The following is a 22,638-nucleotide window of genomic DNA, read 5'->3' as shown; positions in this document are numbered from 1 at the left end:
CTGGAAAGACTGTTGCTAAAAACCAGTGAAAAGTCTGATACAAACCTCCCTTGTTGGCAGCTGGGTCCTACGAGGGGGTCACAACAACCCCAACCAGCACCACAGCTTTGGGAAGAGTGGTTGGAAAAGTTGGAAAAGTGGGAAGGGACCTGGGGGTGCTGGTGACAGTGGCTGAGCTCAGCCAGGAGTGGCCAAGAAGGCCAATGGCACCTGGCCTGGGTCAGCAACAGGGTGGCAGCAGGGCCAGGGCAGGGATTGTCCCCTCTACTCAGCACTGACTCAAGTCCTGGAGTCATTTTTGGGCCTCTCATGACAAGAAAGACTTTGAGGGGCTGGAGGGTGCCCAGAGAAGGGAACAGAGATGGGGAAGGCTCTGGAGCACCAGGAGAGGCTGAGGGAGCTGGAAAGGGGCTCAGCCTGGAGAAAAGGGGATCAGAGGGGACCTTGTGGCTCTGCACAGCTCCTGACAGGAGGGGACAGCCGGGGGGATCAGGCACTGCTCCAAGGGAACAGGGACAGAGGAGAAGAAATGGGCTCAAGCTGTGTCAGGGGAGATTTGGTTTGGATATTAGGGAGGATTTCTGCACTGAAATGATGGTCAGGCATTGGAACAGGCTGGAGTCACCAGCCCTGGAAGTGCTCAAAAGCTGTGTGGATGTGGCACTTGGGGACAGGGTTTGCTGGTGGACAGGGCAATGCTGGTTGGACTTGATGATCTGAGAGATCTTTTCCAACCTGAACAGCTCTGTCATTCTGTGGTTCACTCGGATGTGTTTGGACACTGGCACTTCCCAGCCTTTGGAGAAGCTGGGCTGCAAGGGGGGTGACCCACAGCATGTGCTGCCATCCTGTCTGTGCTCCAGCCCTGCAGGCAGGGAGGGATTTGGGAACAATTCCCTTCCCTCTCAGAGCTGCTTTGGTCTCAGCAGGAGCAGGAGAGGGAGCCCTTTCCTAAGCAGAGCCCTCTCTTTATTCATTCCTGCCGGGCAGGGGGAGCTGCAGGCAGCAGAGCATCACCCTGATATTCGATGAAAAATCCCTTTGGCAGCATTTCTTCTCCTGGGAAGATGAGAAGCCTCAGCTTCTCCATGTTTTGCTCCTCTGGAATGTGGTCTGGAGATTGGTTATGAATTAAAAACAATTCACATGTTTGGATAAACAGTCACCATCAGCTGTGTCAGACTCTGAGGAGTCAGTCACGAGCTTTCATTATCATTTCTTGTTTAGCCTTCTGATGTCTCCTTTCTGTTTCTTTTGTATACTTCTAATATATAATATAATATAATATACAATTATATATAATATATATTATATATTATATAATGTATTATAATTATATATTAAATATATATAATTAAATATATACTAATTAATAATATATATTTAATTAAATAAATTAAATATAAATCAAATAAAATAAAGATATTTATATAAATAAATAATATATAAAAATATATTATATATATTTTATAAATAATATATTTATTAAAATAAAATTAATAAATTTTTATATTTATATATTTATATAAATTTTTATATTTATATATTTATAAATAATTTATATATTTATATATTAATTTATAATACATATTTAATAAACTAATAAAATAATATATTTATTAATATATATTTAATAAATATTATATTTATTAATAATGTATTATATTTATAAATATTTATAATTAAATATATATTAATAATATATATTTAAATAAATTAAAGAAATTAAATTAAATATAATTAATTAATAATATATATTAAATATATAATATATAATACAATTATATTATTATATTATAATTATATATTATAATATATTATAATTATAGATATATTATTCTGAGAACTTGGAATCAAATTCTCATCCCTCACCTCATCCTGGGGACCCTCATGAACATCACAGCAGAGCATTTGGTCCCTGCTGAGCTCGGAGCTCCTGGAAGCACCCACAGAACCCAGTGGGGCTGCTGGGACTCCTGGAGGTCAGAGGGAGGAATAGAGGCTCCAAATAAATACCCACAATATCAGGCCTGGCTCTTGCAAAACTTTTATTTCCCTTCAGTCAAATCCTGCAGGTTTTGGTCAAAGTGATTGAGCATTTTAAAGCATGAAAAATTGTGGTAATACAGTGAAAAATTGCAGTGTAAATACAGCAGGTATTTGTCTGGATCCTCTTCCACTCTCTGTTACTAAATCCCAATCTAACTATTTAGATGAGCAGCTGAAAACCTCTGTAGGATTAACCACAGCTGGCTCATTCACAGCATCTGCAATTCTGGTTTTGATTCCCATAGAAAACTAAAGATAAATCTTATTTTTCCTTCCATTTACTTTGCTTTTTGATTCTCTTTTCTCCCATACCAAAAGTGCTGTAACAGCATGCAAGCTGAAGGCATCCTGTGCAAACATAGGAGAAAAAATTGGAAGTAAAACTACTGCCAAGCTTTAAAAGAATACCTGGCTGTAAAATATCCTAGGGAAATGCAGATGTACAGCATTTTGACTCACACCTTTTAATGAAAGAAATTACAGGGGTCAATGATGGTTCTTTATTGCCATGATTATATTTTTTGCCAGGTCATGAAGGATTATTTAATAAAAAAAATATATATTATGCTGTAGAGTTTGCATACCTACCCAGATTCTACAGGTGGGTTTTATTTTAGAATTTTTGTTTTTCATTAATCTATGAGAAAAGCAGCATATAGGTGGCAGCAAATCCTCATTGATCCTCAGCTGTAAGCAGCCAGTTCAATTTCTCAATTCACAGAATCCCACAACATCAGGGTGGAAGGGACCTCAGGGATCAGCTGGTCCAACCTTCCTTGGAAAAAGCACAGTCTAGACCAGGTGACCCAGCACCCTTTATTCCAAATCTTAAAAGTGCCCAGGGTTTGGGAATTCAGCTCTTTTCCCTGGGGGATGGTCCCAATGGCTGATTGTTCTCTTGAAAAATTTTCCTCTTGTGTCCAATTGGAATGTCCCCAGGAGTGGTTTGTACCCATGACCTCTTGTCTTTTCCATGTGATTCCTTGGAAAAAGGGAGTTTCCATCTTATTTGGAGCCAGGCTTTAAATGCTGGGATGTGGTGATGTTGTGCAAGCAGTGCACACACTTTTATACAGGAATATGTCAGTCATTCCTCCCTGCTCCTTCTCAGCAGTTTTATTTAACAAATTAAAAATGACATTTATGTCTCAGTGCCACTTCAGTGGAGAATTTGAAACCCCTTTCAGGTAATTTTGATGCTCTTGTTTATTTTTCATCTTCTAAGGAGTATTCCCCTTTTTTGTTGAGTCTCTGTTCCTCTTATTTGAGTGCAAGGCCAAATAAAATGTGGATTATTCACTACCTTTTTTTTTTTTTAAAGAGATTTTGAAGGGAATAAAAACCTAAATTTAAAGGTACCCAGTCCAAGATTCCAAATAAAAATTGCTGTGTCTGTGATTTCTTAAGATTTATAGGGACTTGGGAGAGATGATGTTGAGGGAACATAACTCAGGTCACAGGGAGCAAATTAATGAAGACTTTCCTGAGTATTTTGTCCTGGGTAGAGCCTGGAATGGCAGCAAGGAAAGGTTCTCTGCTTCCTTTAATATCTTGAGGTGACCTCTGAATCATCCTGTGGTTTTCCTTGGTGCTGAATCCCCTACTGGAGGGGAATATTTATCATTAATCTCAGCACACAGAATAAAGAATGAGTGGAATGGAATTCACCATCTTTAGAAATTATAAAAAATAAATGGGTGTTGAAGTTGATGACTGTCTTTGCATTAAAGACTTGGTATTGCTTTTCCAGAAATAAAGCCACAATGAATAATGACTTTTTTGGGAAGGTTACCTGGGGTTAGAAGGTCAAGATTTCCCCATTTCACAGCTTGAGCAAACAAAATTGGGAAAAGTCAAGAAAACCCCACTTCAGAACAGTTGAGAAACAGTTCTTTTGTCTTGACTACAGTGTCATGCTGCAGTTGTTGCTCCTGCAGCCCCTGAAGTGTTTTCCTAATTTTCCATTAAGTCTATCAGTGCAAACTGGGGTGGTGCTGTGGAAACCCTCCAGTTGTCAGCTGAATAATTTCTGGATGAGTAAATCTGAGCTGGCAGTTCTGCAGTGGGGTGCAACCACCTTTTGCTGAGTTAGAGGGGCAGATTTGGTCTCTACAGCTCCATTTCTCTTCTGGTAGTTACAAAGAAGAACATGTGATGCTTGAAATTCTGGGTTTCACATACAAAGCCAACCAACTTCCCTCCCCCAGTTCCAGGAAAAACAGCATAAAATTAAAATCAGAGCACTGAAATCAGAAAAAAAGGGTAAAACTGGACCAAGGGAACAAAAGGACCTGAAGTTAAAGATATTCTCTAGGAACTCCAAGGGAATGGCTCAGAAGCAGAAAGGCACAAAGAACTGGGAGTATCGTGACGTCAAAATAGAAATTTCCTTTTGCCATTGGTGAGCAGAGGGATGCAGCAGTGAATCCCATTGTCCAGAGGCAGACATGGGATGTGTGCAGCTCCAGGAGCAGGGAGGATAATGGATTCTGCACTCATCCTTGCATTGTGAGCAATCCCCTGGATTCAATTACCTGATTGTGCCTGGCTGCAGCCTGGCTGTGCTGCTGCATTCTGCCAGGGCACAGGGGTATTCCAGGCACCAGGGACTGGGCTATGGCTGTGGAGATTGGATTCAGGTGCCTTTTCTGATGCCTCAGGTTGTAGCTTTTATATTTTCAGATTCTGTGCTGCTTTAGTGTGTGGGTCTGAGCTTCACATCAGGGCATGCTGAGCTCTGTGCACAGAGCAGGGAGACAAAACAATTCCTGCTCCAGCTGGGCACCAAGGACAAATGATCCAAATCTCAGCCCAAGAGCACAAACCCCGTGGGCTGGAGAGAGAAAAACAAGCAGGGTGGGACTGCAGGGGCTAAAGCTGGAATGGGACAATGAACTGCAAGATGCAAATGGAGCAGAACTGATCCCAGGGAGAGAGCCCGGGAGCGCTGGTGCATTTTGGGGCCATTTTGGTTCATCTTGGGTGCAGCCCTGGCTGGGCTAAAGCTGTATTGTAAAAGTCAGGACCCCTGACAAAGGAAATGATTGGCATCTGCCTCCATTGATTCAGAAGGCTGAACAATTGCTTTATTAAACTATATTGTGTTACATTAATACTCTATTAAAGAGATATCACACTATGCTATACTAAATTACATACTGAAGAAAACTTGTGACTGTCTCCTGACAGTCAGGACACAGCTTTGAGTGATTGGTTAATTAAACATAATCAACCATCACCAGAATCCAATTACCAAATCACTTCAGGTAAACAATCTTCCTAACACATTCCTCATGTACAAAACCAGCAGGAACAGAGAATAAAAATAAAAATTATTTTCTCTTTCTTCTATACTTCTCCTGAGAGAGAAAATTATGTCTCTCTCTATTCAAAGAATGGGAATACCACAAACCTGGAATGGGACAATGAACTGCAAGATGCAAATGGAGCAGAACTGATCCCAGGGAGAGACCCCGGGAGCGCTGGTGCATTTTGGGGCCATTTTGGTTCATCTTGGGTGCAGCCCTGGCTGGGCTCTTGTGCTGCCCCAGGTGGATCCATGGAGGCCTTTTAATAAATCCCTGCTTTATTCTTTAGTTCAGTCTAGTTTCTGTTCCAGGTCAGCCTTCACAAGGCATCATTCCCAAGCCAAAGCTGAGCCCCTCCCATGCACTGTGGCTCCAGGGCTGTGCCAGTGAGCTCAGAGCCAGGGTTTCTCCTCCTGCCACGGTCTCTCTGCTGAGTTCACCACTGCTCAGTGCTTCCCATCCCCAAAATATCCCTCCTTGTTTGGTGAGAAGCCTTTTCCTAGCAGTGCCCTGTGTTTTAACATGGATGGGGTTGGGTTAGGGAATTGCCACAGACACCAAGTGGAACATTGCTCATATTTCATAGAGTCTTAGAAATTATGGATGGAAAAGAACTTCTAGGGTCATTTCTTTCTATGGCAGATTAATCACTGCTATGTATATTTATATGTGCTGAAATACTTTTTCCATTTTGTCTGCTTCAGTCTTAAGTGACTCAGGTGGCATCTCTCCCCTGATAATACATTCACTTTCTAGCAGTTCTTATAAGGAATTTTTTTTGTTGCATTCACCTTCCATTTGCTATTTTTTGTCCATAGCTGAAGTTGATTTTTGACTGGTGTTTCTGTTCCTTGCTACATATTCACCTCTTTTAAAATACTCTAAATATTTCTCATGTTCCTTTAGGCATTTTTTGTCTGAAGCTTGTACTGTCTGCTAAATATTTTTATCTTTGCTGCTCTGAACTTTTGCTGTTGTTTTTCTCTCAGGTTTTACTGATTTGTTTTATATTTCCCCCATGTATTCAGGGGTGTCTCTGGCATTGTCACACTGTGACTCTCAGGTAACAGGGCAAGAGCTGCCACCTTCTGCTCTTGGCCTGGTCCTCAGTGTTATAAAATCACAATACAGGTAAACCCATTGTGTTAGTGAGAATTCTGCTTTTTCTCTTTCATATATTCCACAAAAAAAGAGCCCTGAAAACTTATTTATAGAAATAGGAAATCCCTAGAAGAAAAAAAAAATACAGATCTTTAAACAAATTCCTTAAATCCTTTAAAAATATATTCAGGGGTGTTTAGCTGTTTTGGTTTTTTGTTCTTTCAGATATCTGACACTTACAAAATATTATTGTATAAATATTATAAGGACCATAATGCTTTCAAAATATTATTTTGAAAGTCTTATGGTCCTTAAAGGATTGATATTCAATGCTCTCTGTTATTAGCAGGAATAAAAAAAGCTTATTTTCCATGTGAGGGCTGAGCCAATACCTGTCAATTATAGATGGTTGAGTGCCTAAAACTGTAAATATCCTCTCCTATCCTTTTATCCTGCATCATCCCCAGCCACAATCTGGGCTGATCTGCATTAGGAGATTGGCAGAGAACATTGGCCATGAGTTTCTGAGCAAGTCCTGAGCAGGATTTGGTGTTCCCTCAGCCAGTGTAAGCAGCAAAGCAGAGCACAAGCAACCCAGGAGGTTTCTGGACTGCACTGATAATTTCTGGACACAGTGAAACAGGAGAATTCAGTGCCTCTTGAAGGTTAATATGTGAATGTCTCATTTCATAAAGAACACTAATTAACATTCCAGCTTTAATGCTATTTTTAAAAAAATAAAATTGAATTTCCAACTGAAAGGTAAAATAGTTCCAGCAAAGTTCTGTAATGTACATTATTTACCTAGCAGATTCGCTTGGCTTTAGTCTTTCCTACTGTGAATTTTGGTGTAAAAGTTTTTTTTTTTGTAGGTTTTCTAGGAATATTCTGTATTGTTTGCCTGGTGGGCTGCAATATTTCAGTGTTACTCACAAAATCGGTGTGTGGGATGGGCTGGCACTGTCTAAAGTAATACCTGGCAATGAAATTTTGATCCTGGGAGGTGTTGAGCAGTTCCTGCAAGTCCTGAGCACCTGGATAGCCAGTTCTGTGGAATGAGGGCTGGGCTCCCACAGCCGGGTCCTTTTGGGTCTAATCTCATTTAAAAGCAGCCAGAAAGCCCCAGATTATTCCAGGATTCTCAGTGTGTGTGTGTGTGAGCAATGCCTGAGGAATCAAATCAGTTTTTCCCACTATCAGAGGAAGGGGATGCAATGGGCTGGGCTGGTGTTTCTAGAAATTGGAGTTGAGTCAGAGTCTGGCTGGAGCAGCCCAGGAGTAAATGACGTTGGTGCATTTCCTTCCACCTTTGTCTGGGGTCTCTGTGTTGTCCTTCAGCCCCACTCTGCATCATCCCCAGTGCTTTGGGGTGGTTTTGGAGGCAGGAAACATGGTGAGAACAGTGCTGGAGCAGCCCAGGAGTATTGGATTTGCTGGGAATGCCTCGATGATGGCAGGAGTGATGAATCTGACTCCATCTTATCAGAAGGCAAATTTATTGCTTTATAATTCTATATTATAGAATTATATATATATATATATTATATATATATAGAATAAATATATAATAAATATATATATTATATGTACATAGAATAAATATATATATTTTGTATATATATAGAATTATATATCTATATATTACATATATATATAATAAACGCTGTGCATTTTTAAAGAATGCTATACTAAACTATACTAAAGAATACAGAAAGGATACTTACTGAATGCTAAAAAGATAATAATGAAAACTCCTGACTCTTTCCAGAGTCCTGACACAGCTTGGCCCTGATTGGCCAAAGAGTGAAAACAACTCCCAGCAGAATCCAATGAAACAATCACCCGTGGGTAAACAATCTCCAAACACATTCCACATGTGAGCACAACCCAGGAGAAGCAAATGAGATAAGAATTGTTTTCCTTTTCTCTGAGGCTTCTCAGCTTCCCAGGAGAAAAATCCTGGGTGAAGGGATTTTTTCAGAATGAATGCCACACAGGAGTAAATCACATTGGCACATTTCCTTCCACCTTTTTCTGGGGTCTTCAGCTACACTTTGCATGATCTCCAGTGCTTGGAGAGGTTTTGGAGGCAGGAAGCATGGTGAGAACAGTGCTGGAGCAGCCCAGGTGCATCACATTTCCTTTCATCTTTGTCTGGGGTCTCTGTGGTGTCCTTCAGCCACACTCTGCATCATCTCCAGTGCTCTGGAGTGGGTTTGGAAGCAGGAAACAGTGAGAACAGTGCTGGAGCAGCCTAGGAGTAAATTAGGGTGGCACATTTCCTTCCACCTTTATCTGGGGTCTCTGCATTGTCCTTCAGCCACACTCTGCATCATCTCCAGTGGAGTGGGTTTGGAGGCAGGAAAAACAGTGAGAACAGCCTAGGAATAAATTAGGGTGTCACATTTCCTTACACCTTTGTCTGGGGTCTCCGTGTTGTCCTTCAAGCCACACTTTGCATCATCTCCAGTGCTTTGTAGTGGTTTTGGAGACAGGAAACATGGTGAGAACAGTGCTGGAGCAGCCTAGGAGTAAATTACATTGGCACATGTCCTTCTGCCTTTGTCTGGGATCTCTGTGTTGTCCTTCAGCCACACTCTGCATCATCTCCAGTGCTTTGGGGTGGGTTTGAAGGCAGAAAACATGGTGAGAACAGTGCTGGAGCAGGCTTGGAGTAAATTACATTGGCACATTTCCTTCCACCTTTGTCTGGGACCCCTGGTTTATCCTTTAGCCCCACTTTGCATCATCTCCAGTGCCTTGGAGCACTGGAAACACAGTGAGAACAGTGCTGGAGCAGCCTTGGAGTAAATTACATTGGGACATTTCCTTCCACCTTTATCTGGGGTCTCTGCATTGTCCTTCAGCCACACTCTGCATCATGTCCAGTGCTTTGGGGTGGGTTTGAAGGCAGAAAACATGGTGAGAACAGTGCTGGAGCAACCCAGGAGTAAATCACATTGGCACATTTCCTTCCACTTTGTCTGGGATCTCTGTGTTGTCCTTCAGCCCCACTTTAAATCATCTCCAGTACTCTGGAGTGGCTTTGGAGGCAGGAAACATGGTGAGAACAGTGCTGGAGCACGCTTGGAGTAAATTACATTGGCACATTTCCTTTCACCTTTGTCTGGGATCCCTGGTTTATCCTTTAGCCCCACTTTGCATCATCTCCAGTGCTTTGGAGCACACAGTGAGAGCAGTGCTGGAGCAGCCCAGGAGTAAATTACATTGGCACATGTCCTTCTGCCTTTGTCTGGGATCTCTGTGTTGTCCTTCAGCCCCACTTTGCCTCATCTCCAGTGCTTGGAGTGGGTTTGAAGGCAGGAAACATGGTGAGAGCAGTGCAGCCCCACCTTCCTGGAGAGAGGAACCAAAGCCTCCTGGAGGGGCTCTGATCCCGTGTTCCAGGGGGTCAGCCTGGATTTGACTCACCCAGCTGGCAGCAGAGGAATGTCTGTCACACAAAACTGGCTCACCCATGGGGAACACGGATTTAACTCACCCATGGGTGGAAAGAGAGGTTATGGTTGCCAAATCAGGAGTGAAAACCTTCAAGTGCCTGGAGTTGTGTAACACCTTTTATAATGTAATGCTTGGACCGGAAAAAAGGGCCTAAAATAAAATTATAAACTATTGTGACTTTTGTGTGGTGCCAATGGATTTATGGCAGCAGAGCCCACGGTGTAACATCTGTGGGGCTGCCATTTGCCCTTTTAGTATTTTTCCTGCACTCCATAGGAAGAGGGACTTTGCAATTACTGGAAATGACAAATGGCTTCTGTATCATTTCTTTATTTTTGGAAAGGAGGTAAATCTGGAGAGGTCCAGCCTGTTGCCTGAAATGCAGTCAGTCAGTTGAGAATTTGCATTAGAGGATCATGGAGGTGTGTTCCAACTCAAGCTATTCCATGACTCTGTGGCATTACTTGCTCCTAAAAAAAAAATCATTTGTGTGCAGGTGGCACAAGGAAGTTTTTTACCCCTTTTTACCCCTAAAATTACTTTACCAGGAGGTAAAATCTCTGTGGGCTCACCAGTGACCTGTTTTTTGAATTCACCTTTTTTTAATAATAAGATAAGAGAATACCCCATCCTCAGTGTAAGCTTTTGTCTCACAGTTTAACAGTTGATATTAATTTTCAGGAAGATAATTTATATTGTTACAATGGTTTGGACTGTTAAAAATGTGAGGTTTCTGACAGGAAATGGAAGACCAAATATTCCACATCCTTAAAAATTAAATGGCCTAAGAGTTGAGGGCCCAAACCAGACAGAAAGGGTACTTTATGGATGGTGAACAGAAAAGAGGGTTGGATTCATCTCCAGTGATGTGAATTGAGTGCTAAAATCTGGAAACCCTTTTCTGTGCTCTATGTAGTGTCTTGTGGGTGCTGTGCATTTTTATTTAGTGGAATTTTATCTCCTTCTTTTTTAAATTTTACTGATTCTTGTTTATTTTGCTGACAGCAGTTTAGAGCTGCTGAACACAATGGTGAGTTCACACTGAGCTCCTTGGAAGTTCCAGAGGGAATTTCACATTCCAGAATCTCTGGTGGAGAACAGTAGGAACCAAGCAGCTCCATTTTTATTATAATTCTGATTTTGTAGCTGGAGATAAATATTTACTCATAGCCTATGGATGAGCTTTGTGTTCAGGTGAGCCCAACTTATCAGGCACCTCAAACCACCTTGTAGCTCAACCTGTGATTATAGTAATTCTTTTTTTATATACAAACCTTCCCAACAAAGATTTCACATTGTCACAGTTAGTAAAATTCAGCAGGACAAATGCAGACTCATGTATGAGGATTCTATTTCTATCAGAAGTGACCACTTCTATTAGAAATTACCCTTTCAATGCCAAGTTTCTCATTTACCTATTTTATATCTGTCAGTGTTCACAAATCTATCTGTTCAGTTAAAAATTTCAGTTAAAAATTCAGTTAATTTTTCACATTGCAAATGTTCAAATCAAATGCAGGTCTTCACTGAAAAGGAAATTAGAGGAAATTAAGTGCACGAACCTCTGTTACCTTTGCCAACCAGCCTTGCCAACAGGATAGAATTTATATTAAATTCTCATGACAAGACCTTTTTCCTGTAGAAAAATATTGTCTGGCATTGATTGTGATCATGTCCTTTGCATCTTTACAATTTCTTTTAATAATTCTGATTTTATAATTGTGCCCCAAAGCAGTGACAAGCTGCACCACAGAATGGCCTTTTTAACCCTTTGGCAAACAGCATTAGAGGCTATTTTTTAATTATCTACTCTGCAGATTTTGCTCACTATTCCAAGAATATCAGATATGTCTGCCTATTCTACATCCAGTAGAAAAGCTGTTGTGATCTGGCAATGAAAATGGGTTTTACCACCACAGTCACCTTAAAGCCACTGATGTTTAATTTTTAGGCCCCTTTGTTTACTTGACCTCTTGTGAGTGTTGGTGTAAATAGGAAATGGTGGAATGCACATCCATTATTGTGCCAAGGAGCTCCCTCTCTGCGAGTTCACTTTTCTCTGTAAATCCATTTTCCTCCAATGCTTGGAGGCCAGAGAGGAATGTTCAAATATTTAGAGAAAGTACTGTATAGTGTGTTTAGAATGAAACATATTTTCTTCCTGTCCCAATTTCCTGCCATGATGGATGACTTCCCCCTTCCCTAAGTGCTCCAACCAATTGGTTTTACACCTACAATAAATTTTCCTGGAACAGCAGCCCTGTGCTGAAATGGAAATTGCAATAAATGTCCTGGCTGTTTTGAGAAACACAAATTCCCCTCAAGGAGGGGAACCTCCACCTGCAAAAATACCCCACTTAAGCAGAAAACACCCAACATTAATCTCGGATGTCAGTGCTTTCCTCAGCTTGATGGGAATTCTCAACTTTGAGAATTCCGAGCACTTTGCATCCCGGGCTTGGTTCTTCCTGGAATGGGTGTAGAACCAACATCTTTTAGACTTTCCAGAGAGAATTAACACTACAAAAACTGGTGCCAGGAGAGCTACATGTGAATTGTACCATGAGGGGCTGGATTTTCGTTTAGAAATGGAAACTCTAGTGTTGCATTAAAGTGTCAGAATCACAAAATCACAGAATCACAGAATCACAAAATCACAGAATCATAGAATCATAGAATCACAAAATCACGGAATGGTTTTGTTGGAAAGGACCTTAAAGATCTTCCTGCCATGGGCAGGGACACCTCCCACTAGACCAGCTTGATCCATGCCCTGTCCAAGCTAGCCTTGGAAGGTGTTAAAAACTCTTGCAAAATTAGATGGAAATGGATTGACTGGGAAGAAGACCTAGAAAAGAAGAGAGAACAGTTTGCAATCTCAGGCAAAACGAAAATGTGGCTTTTGGTTATGCCTGAGTGACGTGACTTGGTTGAAAAGTATTTTATTGGTGAATTTATTGTCATTAAGACCCTTTCCTTGACCAGGAGAGAGGAAAATAGCAGCAAGCAGCTATGGGAAGGGAATCTCAGCTGAAATTCATGCCAGGAAACACCAAGGGGAGATCTGACTGTGTTGTAAAATGCACCACAATCAACTCTATTCAATTCTGTATCACATACAAATACAGTAATACTCAATGGGAGCTCAGGGCTGCTTATGCCACTGTACAAACTTGCTCTCAGTCTTCTTATTTTTATTGACCTGCTGGGCCTTCCATTTATTTTTACCTGAAATTCCTAGAATGTGGGTGATTCATTTCCATTCTGTCTGGCCTGAATCAGGGCCACCCACATTTCATTGCCTCCGTCCTTTAACTTATTTATAGCTGAAAAGAGAAGTGTTTCTGTTCTTATAGTATCAAATAGTATCTGTGAGAAAGCTGCCAAAATGCCTTTAAACTGGGCAAATCCTGAGTGTGATATGTCTGTATTCTGGTTTTATTATTTCATTCTCTGAAAAGGAAATTAAGCTCATGGAAAGTATGTGACATGACAGCAGTTGTTGCTGTAATATCGTGCCTACAAAGAATGTTGCTGAGGAAACTATTCCATTCTATTTTTGAAAGGATTGTCAGTGCAATTCCTTTTTTTCCAAAGCAAAAGCCAATGATACAGTATTGCTTTTTTGGGAAAAAAAAAAAGAAAAAAAAGGGTCAATTTTTGCCATTTTTAGAAACGATTATTGAAAAGTTTTCCTTGATTCTGAATTCGTTTTGGTGTGATTTCAACAGGAAGAATAAAACCCATTTTGTTTCCAAAAATCAAATGTTTTATTTCAGCTTTGGCTTCACAGCCAAGTTTAAATGCTTAGTCCTTTTATCAGTTATTCATAAGAAATTTACTCTGTTAATTGTGTAATATACAATTAAATCACAAGAGGAGTTGAACAACTGATCCCTCTTAAAGGATTAAAAATATACCCTGGTAAAGGAGCCAGCCTAAGGCCTATTCCCACTTTTATTATTTGGATATTTCAAGTAGTTTAAGGACTAATTTGAATCTTACCCTGATCCCTGTCAGGGATTTAAATTTCATTTTATGATCTGATCTGTCATATCACACAGATGAAATGAGATTGATGCTGGAACAAGACTGAAATCCCAAATCAAACACAGGGTATTGCTCTGTGCTGGCTGCTTTTCCTGATAAACTCCTGGAGTGCAGCTTTCTTCCACTGAAAAAGGCTTTTCTCTAAGACCACTTATTTCTTAGACCATATATTTATTTTTTATAGAAAATAATAAAAAAAATTTATAAATAAAAAAATATGTATATAAAATACCGAGATATATGTGTATATATATATATATATATATATATATATGCACACACACATGTAAAAGTTATATCCTTGTTTGTGTGGGAATGCTCCCTATTTCTTATTGTTTACTCAAACACCTTTTCTCATTTAAAATGAACATTTTGTCATTAATTTCTTGATTAATTTTCGTGTAGGAGGTCTCCAACATCCACTGGCTGTAAAGAAGACCAGATGAAAGAAGCCCTAGAATTGGGTAAGTTATTGGGTCAAGTTTCAGATTGGATTTTGCCATCTTTTGTATTGTTCAGAGCAGCTGTGGCCAAATAAATACATAGGAGTGGCTTCTTTTGTAACTCTTAGTTGATTTAGAGCAATTTAATTTCCTATAAACTTTTAAATAGACAAAGAAATCATTAAGAAATAATCAGACAAAGGCTGGCTCGTGTTTTTTTTTATCTGCCCTTTCTGGCTAAAACTATTTTCCTTTTTATAAAAACAATAAATGTTAATTTTCATGTTGATGAGCCCCTAGCACTGAGTGTGCTGAGGAAAACAATTCTTTCCATCCAACACTTGATTTTTTTTTCTTTCAGTTGATGTTGAGGATGAAGAGACAACTGGAGAAGTCAATAAGACCCCAGATCTTTCAACATTCTATATGCTTCAAATAGTATCAAAGGCCATTGACATTTCTCTTGCAAAAGTAAGAGTAATTATGGTAAATATAAACAGATTTGTGGGGTTGTTATTTGAGTTGCCTTAGCCCAAGCTGCAGTGGGTTGCTCTGTGTTGTATTTTTGAACATGTGCTGTATTTCTGAGTCTATTCCTTGTCCAGGTGACAGAGTAATTTAGGGATGCCTAAACTCAGAAAAATACCCTCATGCAATCAGCCCACTTGAAGCACAGATAGTAGCTTTAATTAATTAAGCTTGTATTATTTCTTTAATGCCCCGTGTCAGTTGTTCATGTGCTTATTCTGCAGCCCTTTCACTGACAGTGGTTTATTATTCCCCTCTCACTGTTCCAGCTTTTCTTATCTCCCCTATTTTGAGCAGAGATAAAATTATTAAATATTTTTCCTTCCCATTCAGACTGAGGAGAAAAAATCCCAGAGCAAATAATGAAGATATCTTCCAATTTCATTCTAGACCACTGAGCTTGGAGTAACTCTACCAGCCCTGAGTGATTTTTTTTTTAAATTCCTGAGTTCTGCTTTAGCATGAATGCAATTTATTCAGTGTGGCTATTGCTGGCCATGGTCTGCAGTTGTTCAAGGCCAAGGTCTGGATTTGTGCCACCTGAAATACAGAAATCAACGATTTAATTAACATTTATCTTGTAGAGGGTCCTCTTCTCCCTCATGTCACCACTGGTTGCTCTTCCAGCTGTTAAATTTCAGGCAGTGTACTGGGATGCTTTCATGGGAAACTGTGCCCCAGACATTAGACATAAATATTTTCCAGTGCTGAGCAGCTCCCAGCATTATGAGTGGAAGGAATATGGCAGGAAAAGGAAAATATTGCTCCTTTTCATTGGGGTGTTGCTATTTACAGTAGGCATAAAACAGGAGAGGATGGTTGTACAGTTAGTCATTACCCTTCCACACTCCTCCTTTCTTTTCTGCAAATTACTGTGTTTTAGATTTGTTTTTAAAATCAGAATTTTTTTTTCTTTCTTTTATAGGAATTAAAAAATCTTCTGTTTGGCTCCAGTCTTTGTTGCTTCAGTGAAGAATGGAAAATCCAGAGTTTTACATTTAGCAATATCCCACAGCTAAAATATGGCATTGTGCAGAAAAAGGTACTGTAAATTCCTTCCTAACACTGATCTTTGCTTTTTACACTGACTTTACAAAGGCTGTGTGTTTCAGCAGTGAAAAAAATTAGTTTTCTAAAGACTTTTCCTTTAAACTCTGGTTACCAGTGGATGTTGTCACCTTGTCAGGTCATGATGGGAGACTTTAATGGATGGAGGAAAAAGTGAAAAAGCTGCAGAAAATGTGCAAATGTTTGTGTGTGTGTGTGTGTGATGGGGAATTATTGTGTGTGATGGGGAATTATTCACAGGGAGGATGAGGAGGAGCCACTGCAGGTGAACGCTAGTGGTGGTAAAAGAATAAAAGAGCATAAATCAAGGGTGGAGTATAAGAGAAAAATGATATGTGGGGCCAAACAAATTGAAGATGCAGCTTGACCTGACTCAAAATGAGGTGTAGCAAGAGCTGGCTGGAAAATCACATGGGGATTTTTACTTCCTGAAGATACTGGGGTCAGCTGATGAGGTTCATTCCTGAAATAAAAGGGACAAACACCTTGCAGGCACCCTGGGACACTGGCACTGCTGGTGGGCTCACCTCTCCTGCAGCCACAAGATCCCAACTCCTCCCTAAAACGAGTACGGAGGAGTTGGGATCAATCAATCAATTCCCTGGCAACATCCAGCAGGTGGACAGATCTAGAATGTCCAGCAGGGCAACACATCTGGAATGTCCAGCAAGGGACAAATCTGGAATGTCCAGCAGGGGACAAATCTGGAATATCCAGCAAGGGACAAATCTGGAATGGCCAGCAGGGGACACATTTGGAATGTCCAGCAGGGCAACACATCTGGAATGTCCAGCAAGGGACACATCTGGAATGTCCAGCAGGGGACACATCTGGAATGTCCAGCAGGTCCCCATGGTGACCACAGCTGGTAAAACCACCCAGCCATGACTTGGGCCAGCCTGGCCAGCACGTGCCCAGTTGTGCTTGTTTTGCATCAGAGAACATTAACAAGAAAGACTCCTCTCCCTAAGTGAAATAAGAAAGACTATTCTAGAGGTGGTTAACTGACTGAAAATTTTAAGTTTTGACTCTTTACACTGTCAGTAAGAAAGAAGTTGTAGGTGGAGGAGAAGTGTCCTAAAGTTTGTTCTGATTCTTATTACTCTTTCTTTTTGTTACTGTTCGTAAATTTTTCTTTATAGCCTTTTAAAGTTTTGAGGCTGCTTTGCCTTTCTCCTAATCCCACCTCACAGCAGGAAATGAGTACATTCTAGCACATTCTAGTGATTGCATGGTGCTTGGCCAGCCCTGAACCCACCACACTCATTGGTGCATTGGCCAGGGAATCTCAGATTGGTGAACCAAACCCACTACACCCATCCAGAGAGATTTTTGGTGCTCTCTGATTCAGTGACTCCTCTGAGCTCTCCCTTTCAACCCTGCCTGAGCACCTGGCTCCCAGACAGTGCTTCACCCCTCTCTGCTCTGTGTTCCTCATCAGGCTCAGCCCAGGGACCACCCTCGTGCCACAGGGTTGTGGAGCTGCCCCCAAAATCTGTCCCCAAAATCTGTTCTAGATGAGATGGTCATGGTTGAGATGGAGACAATACAAAACAACACTCCATTTTCAGAAAGCTTCAAACTCTTTTTTATTATTGCATGCATGCTCCTTATACATTCTTTAAAAACTCCTAACACTTTACTCATTGGTCTGAAGACACAAACCAAGGGCTCGTTGCAGGTTTCTCCTATTTATCCTTCTCTCTTTCCTGGTTTCCATGTCAATGACCTTGGCAGGAAACTCTTTCAGGGGTAAACATGGATCCTCCCATCAAATTTCTGTCTGGCTCACAGAGGCCACTGTAAAACCTCCTCCACAAAAATCCACCAGATCTCTTGGAAGAATGGATCCTCCCCAGCTTTGTGATGCTTTTGTGCCAGCCCTGGGGCTGTGCTTCTGCTCCTGGGGTGTCCACACAAGGTCTCTCCCCTCAGGAGCAGGGATCTGAGGAATTCAGTAAATACTTGCAGGCTCCTCTTTCCAAAACACTCATTAAAGCCTCTGTGCTGGTGCAGAAAATCTTTATCTGGCTTGAGAGAAGTAGACCATTGTCACATTCACATTTTCTGAAAAATCCCTTCGCCCAGGATTTTTCTCCTGAGAAGCTGAGAAGCCTCAGAGAAAATTTGAAAACAATTCTTATCTCATTTGCTTCTCCTGTGTTGTGCTCACATGTGGAATGTGTTTGGAGATTGTTCACCCACAGGTGATTGTTTCATTGGATTCTGCTGGGAGTTGTTTTCACTCTTTGGCCAATCAGTGTCAAGCTGTGTCAGGACTCTGGAAAGAGTCAGGAGTTTTCATTATTATCTTTTTAGCCTTCTGTAGCATTCTGTAAGTATCATTTCTGTATTCTTTAGTATAATAGTATAATATTATTATTATATAATTATTTTATTTTAATTTATTTTATTTTATTATTATATTATTATTATTTAATATAATTAGTATAGTATTCTTTAATATAATATAGTATTATAAAAAATAAATTAGCCTTCTGAGACCATGGAGTCAGATTCATCATTCCTGCCTTCATCTGGGGGGAACGCAAACACAATAAACCATTATACAGAAATGAGAGGACGAGAGGCTTTGAGGCAAGGACAATGGCTAATAAACATGTCATTAAGATGTTTAATTAACTTACCTCATCTAGTTAAATATTTCATTAGGCTGGTGATCTCGGAAGAAAGCTGCTTATCTCACAAAGCCTAGTGGAAAAAGAAGATATTAAATCTTAACTTATGCTCCAAAAGGAACCATGGCTGTGGTGGTCCCTGGTCCACAGTAAATGTTACTTTGGTGTTTCCAGCCTGCAGAAAGGATCTCATCACTTCCAGCCCCTCACTGGCCATTAAATTCCCCACCATGAATTCCAGTGCAGGAATGGTGTTTTGTTTAGATTGTGCCTGTTTCAGCTCGTTCATATATTTCCTCCTCACTTCCAAAATTCAATTCAGCTGAACAACTGTTCACTTCTTTCTTATCTTAAACTTTTGTGGTGCTATAAGAAGATATTTAGAATGAATCCTGTAATTTCTTTTTTGAGTGGGAGGTTCTCCGTGATAGACTGACACAAATCTTGCTTTTTTCCTTGAAATATTTCAGATTATTCACTCATCAGTTATTTAAATAAACCTACAGAGGCAGAGTATGTATCATACAAATGAGAAATGAGAAGCTGTCAATATCTAAGCTGTTCTAATTTCCATACTGCTAAAATTTACCTGCAGGTCCCCTTCCCTTGGTGCTGCACTTAGGACAATCAGAGCATTAAACTGATCCTTTAATCACATTGTGTGAAAACAGCAGGGCTGGCTGCCCTTTCCCTTCTTCCCCCTTTCTCCCTTTCTTCTGTAGGGTTTCTGAGGAGTTTGGTGGGTGGCATTGTGGTGTCTGTGATGTCAGCTTTGTGTCGTGCATGTAGCCCCAAACCAGCTATAAATCCATAAAATTTAAAGTTAATTTGGCATTTCTTGGTATTGTGATCTATTTCCTCTGAAACTGATAATTTTAAAGAATCACACTTTTTTTAGTTTTCTTTCTCCTCCCAGAGAGAGGGAGAGAGGGAGGATCAGAGGTGCAGAGGGCTTTACTGAAACCTGAAATCTTTGTGGAGTGATGCAGGTGGAGGTTGCTGAGGGGAGGTACAAGAGCAAGGCTTGTTTTCAGTCCTTGAAAAACACTCAGATTTGATTTCTCTCTGAAAATTAAATTCCAGCTCAGTAGAGATCAGGAGGTTTTTAGTTCATATATCCCAGATTTCAATAAAACCCCACATTTCTTTTGACATTATAGATGTCTTGGTCTTTTCAGGAAAAATAGGCAGGAACCACAAAAACACTTAAACCCCCTGATTTTCCTTGGCTTGCACAAAATCCCAGAGCCACAGAGAGCACTGTAAAGGCCTGGCTGGAGAGAGGGGGATGAAAGGATGGCTTTGGGCTGGGTGGGAGCTCCCAGGGCTTTTCCCCAGCATCCAGCAGTATTTTTGCTCATGGAGTGTCCCATCTTCCCCCAGGGTGGCCCATGTGGGGTTCTGGCTGCTGTCCAAGCCTGTGTCCTGCAGCAGCTGATCTTTGCAGACACCAACAGGAACAAAGACACCCGGTAAGGCACTGAAACTTCAGGAATTTTGCCTACAGAACTAAAAAAAAAAAAAAAAAAAAAAAAAAAAAAAAAAAAAAAAAAAAAAAAAATTAATTATAAATAATAATTTTATTATTGTTAATTTTATTTCTCTGCTGCAGCCACTCAGGAGCCTTTTGAGTTTGAACTTACTGAACTTATTTTTGTTTCAGAGAGAGAGAGAGAGAGAGAGAGAAAGAAAACAGCATCTGATTTACTTGTGTTTGCTTCCAGTGGAACTGTAGGAATGTACAAGTTGGTGTCTTATTTGTATAATTGCTTGTGATTAACCCAAGAACCTCTACAAAAACCAAACAGCTTGAATTGAGGCCAATGAAAATTATTTAGCCTCGAGGTCCTCATGGAAATTGGATTTCAAGCAAAAAAATAATCAAGGTTTGAAAGACCATGAAGTTCATCCAGTGTTCGACACTAAGAACCTCAACAGGGTTGAAAAATTAAAGTTATAATGATTTTTTTTTCTTGTAACTGCTTTTGATTATTCCTGTTTAAACTCCTTAATGGAATTTGAATTTATATTCTGTGTATTTTCCACTTGCTTTAAAGGAATTTTGTTAGGTGTTGCTGCTGACAAGGAAATTGCTTGGACTGCTATAATAATGATGTGCTTGTCACATTGCTAAAGGCAAATGAGTTACTGAATTAAATTCTGGAAAATAATGCCTCAAAAATTACTTTGTTACCAGTTTTCATGTATTTGCCTCTTGTTTTCAATAAGAATTTCAGTCCTTTACAAAAGACAAATTCCACAAAGCCTCCCTGTGCCTTAAAGGAACAAAATGTTTAAGAGGGAAAATTATTTTCCTGGTTTATGCTGCCACCACCTTCTTTTATTTGTGACCTCCATTAGTCTGACTTGGATTTAGTCTGAAGAGAAGCTTTCATGCTGAGATCCTTCATTACCTTACAATATAAAAATGGTCCTCTTCTATTAAATTTTGGCCTTAAATTCCCATTTTTCTGCTTGGAACTGTGTAGGAAAGTGCTGTGGTCTGTGTTGATATTCCTTAGTGCTGTCTGCCTTACCCTTAAATTCATTGTTTGGGCTGTTTTTCATCAATTTTTGAAAGAAACAGGTACCTGTAGAGCATCATTATTTGTTTTCAGCATCCAGGATGGAAGTGACAGAAGTTATCCTGCAAAACTTTAAGATTCTAATTCAGATTATAATGAGGGCAGACTTTTCAAGGTTCTTGTCTACATAAAAGAAAAACCCTCAGAAACTCTCTTGCAGGAAACTCAGTGCATACTTAGATTTTATGACCAGGAATCTCCACAGAAGGATTATTTCTGGTTGTGAAAAGCAAGAATTTCTTTCAGCTCTGAGGACAGCCTTTGATCATCTGCTCCTTGGTCCCTTTGTGTCTCAGGTCATCCTTAGTGAAAACAGAGATGATAATTTCCCTCTTGCAGCATGGTTCAGAGATCATACATGAAATAAAATGATGTGGCACCCAAAGAAGTGGATGGAGGCCAAGTTCTTTAAACTGTGTGTCCCAACTCGTGCCATCTCCAACAAATCCTGTTTACTTGGCAGAATTTGCCTCTCCTGTTTTCCTCCTCTTCTTATCCACGTGGTTTGAAAAGATTTTTGGTTTTTATTCACGAGATAAACACACTTTTCTTATGCTGTGTCTGCCATGGGCAGAAACTTTCAGCAGGCAGAAGGAAAGGGAAGCCTCAGAGCTTCAAATGAGAGGAGAAATATTCCTGACTCTAACCTGGATTTTCGAATTATCAACCACTTCACAGGAAGTGTTTGATTTCAGGCTTCTTCAACATTCAAGAAATAATTATCATGTCTCCTTCTTCCTCTGCTGCCTCTCTCAGACACAGAAATCACTTGTGATTCCCATGAATTTCTGGGTGAACACAGGCAGAGAAGATAATACAACAATAAGAACAAGAGAAACTTGTGATTATAATTATTTTTTTTCCACTTGAAAACTCTCACCAATTATTTTCCATATCTCACATCCGTCAGAGAGGGAAGCATTCTCTAAATTAACATTATTTTCAAGGCAGACATTGAACTTGAAAGTCTGTTTAATTTTTTTGACATTTGGTGTTTCTTGTTTAGTCTTTTGAATTATTAGATCTTTTACTCAAACAGTGGGAATAGGTTTTGTCCTCATCTCCCATGCTGGTAACACTCAAAAACTGATTAAATCTGAATTTCAAAGACTGCCATTCTTGGAGCCACTAGAGAAAACTCCAGTTATGTTCTTCCCAGGGGCATGGGATTTTTGGCCACTTCTTCAGTCTCATGGATATTGGGTTTATTCTCAAATCTGCCAGTTCTCCGCTTTGGGACTTTCAGCCTCCTGGTCCTAAAATGTTTTAGGTCCTGATTTTGGGGTACACCTTATTTAAAAAAAAAGCAGCATTTATTGCAGATAATATTTAGGAGCAAGTTTAATAGTAGTTAAAAACATTATGGTGTAGATTTATTTAAAAGGGTTAAGAAGTAAAAACTTTG

The 22,638-nt window shown here is 40.0% G+C and overlaps 1 protein-coding gene across 2 annotated transcripts in view; it reads left to right on the top strand.

Moving 5' to 3' along the window:
• Positions 1–22,638, top strand: part of MINDY4 (MINDY lysine 48 deubiquitinase 4) — an 83,402-nt gene that overhangs the window by 9,951 nt on the left and 50,813 nt on the right. For both annotated transcript variants that reach the window (XM_077186748.1, XM_077186698.1), the window contains exons 6-9: positions 14,376–14,434; positions 14,775–14,884; positions 15,867–15,983; positions 20,032–20,120. In XM_077186748.1, coding sequence (XP_077042863.1) covers positions 14,376–14,434; positions 14,775–14,884; positions 15,867–15,983; positions 20,032–20,120 — 375 coding nt within the window. The remainder of the gene's footprint in view (positions 1–14,375; positions 14,435–14,774; positions 14,885–15,866; positions 15,984–20,031; positions 20,121–22,638) is intronic.

Source organism: Agelaius phoeniceus, chromosome 1, assembly GCF_051311805.1.
Source record: "Agelaius phoeniceus isolate bAgePho1 chromosome 1, bAgePho1.hap1, whole genome shotgun sequence".
Taxonomy (NCBI): Eukaryota; Metazoa; Chordata; class Aves; order Passeriformes; family Icteridae; genus Agelaius; species Agelaius phoeniceus.
The sequence above is the reverse complement of the archived record's forward strand: the minus strand, read 5'-3'. Positions and strand labels throughout refer to the sequence as shown.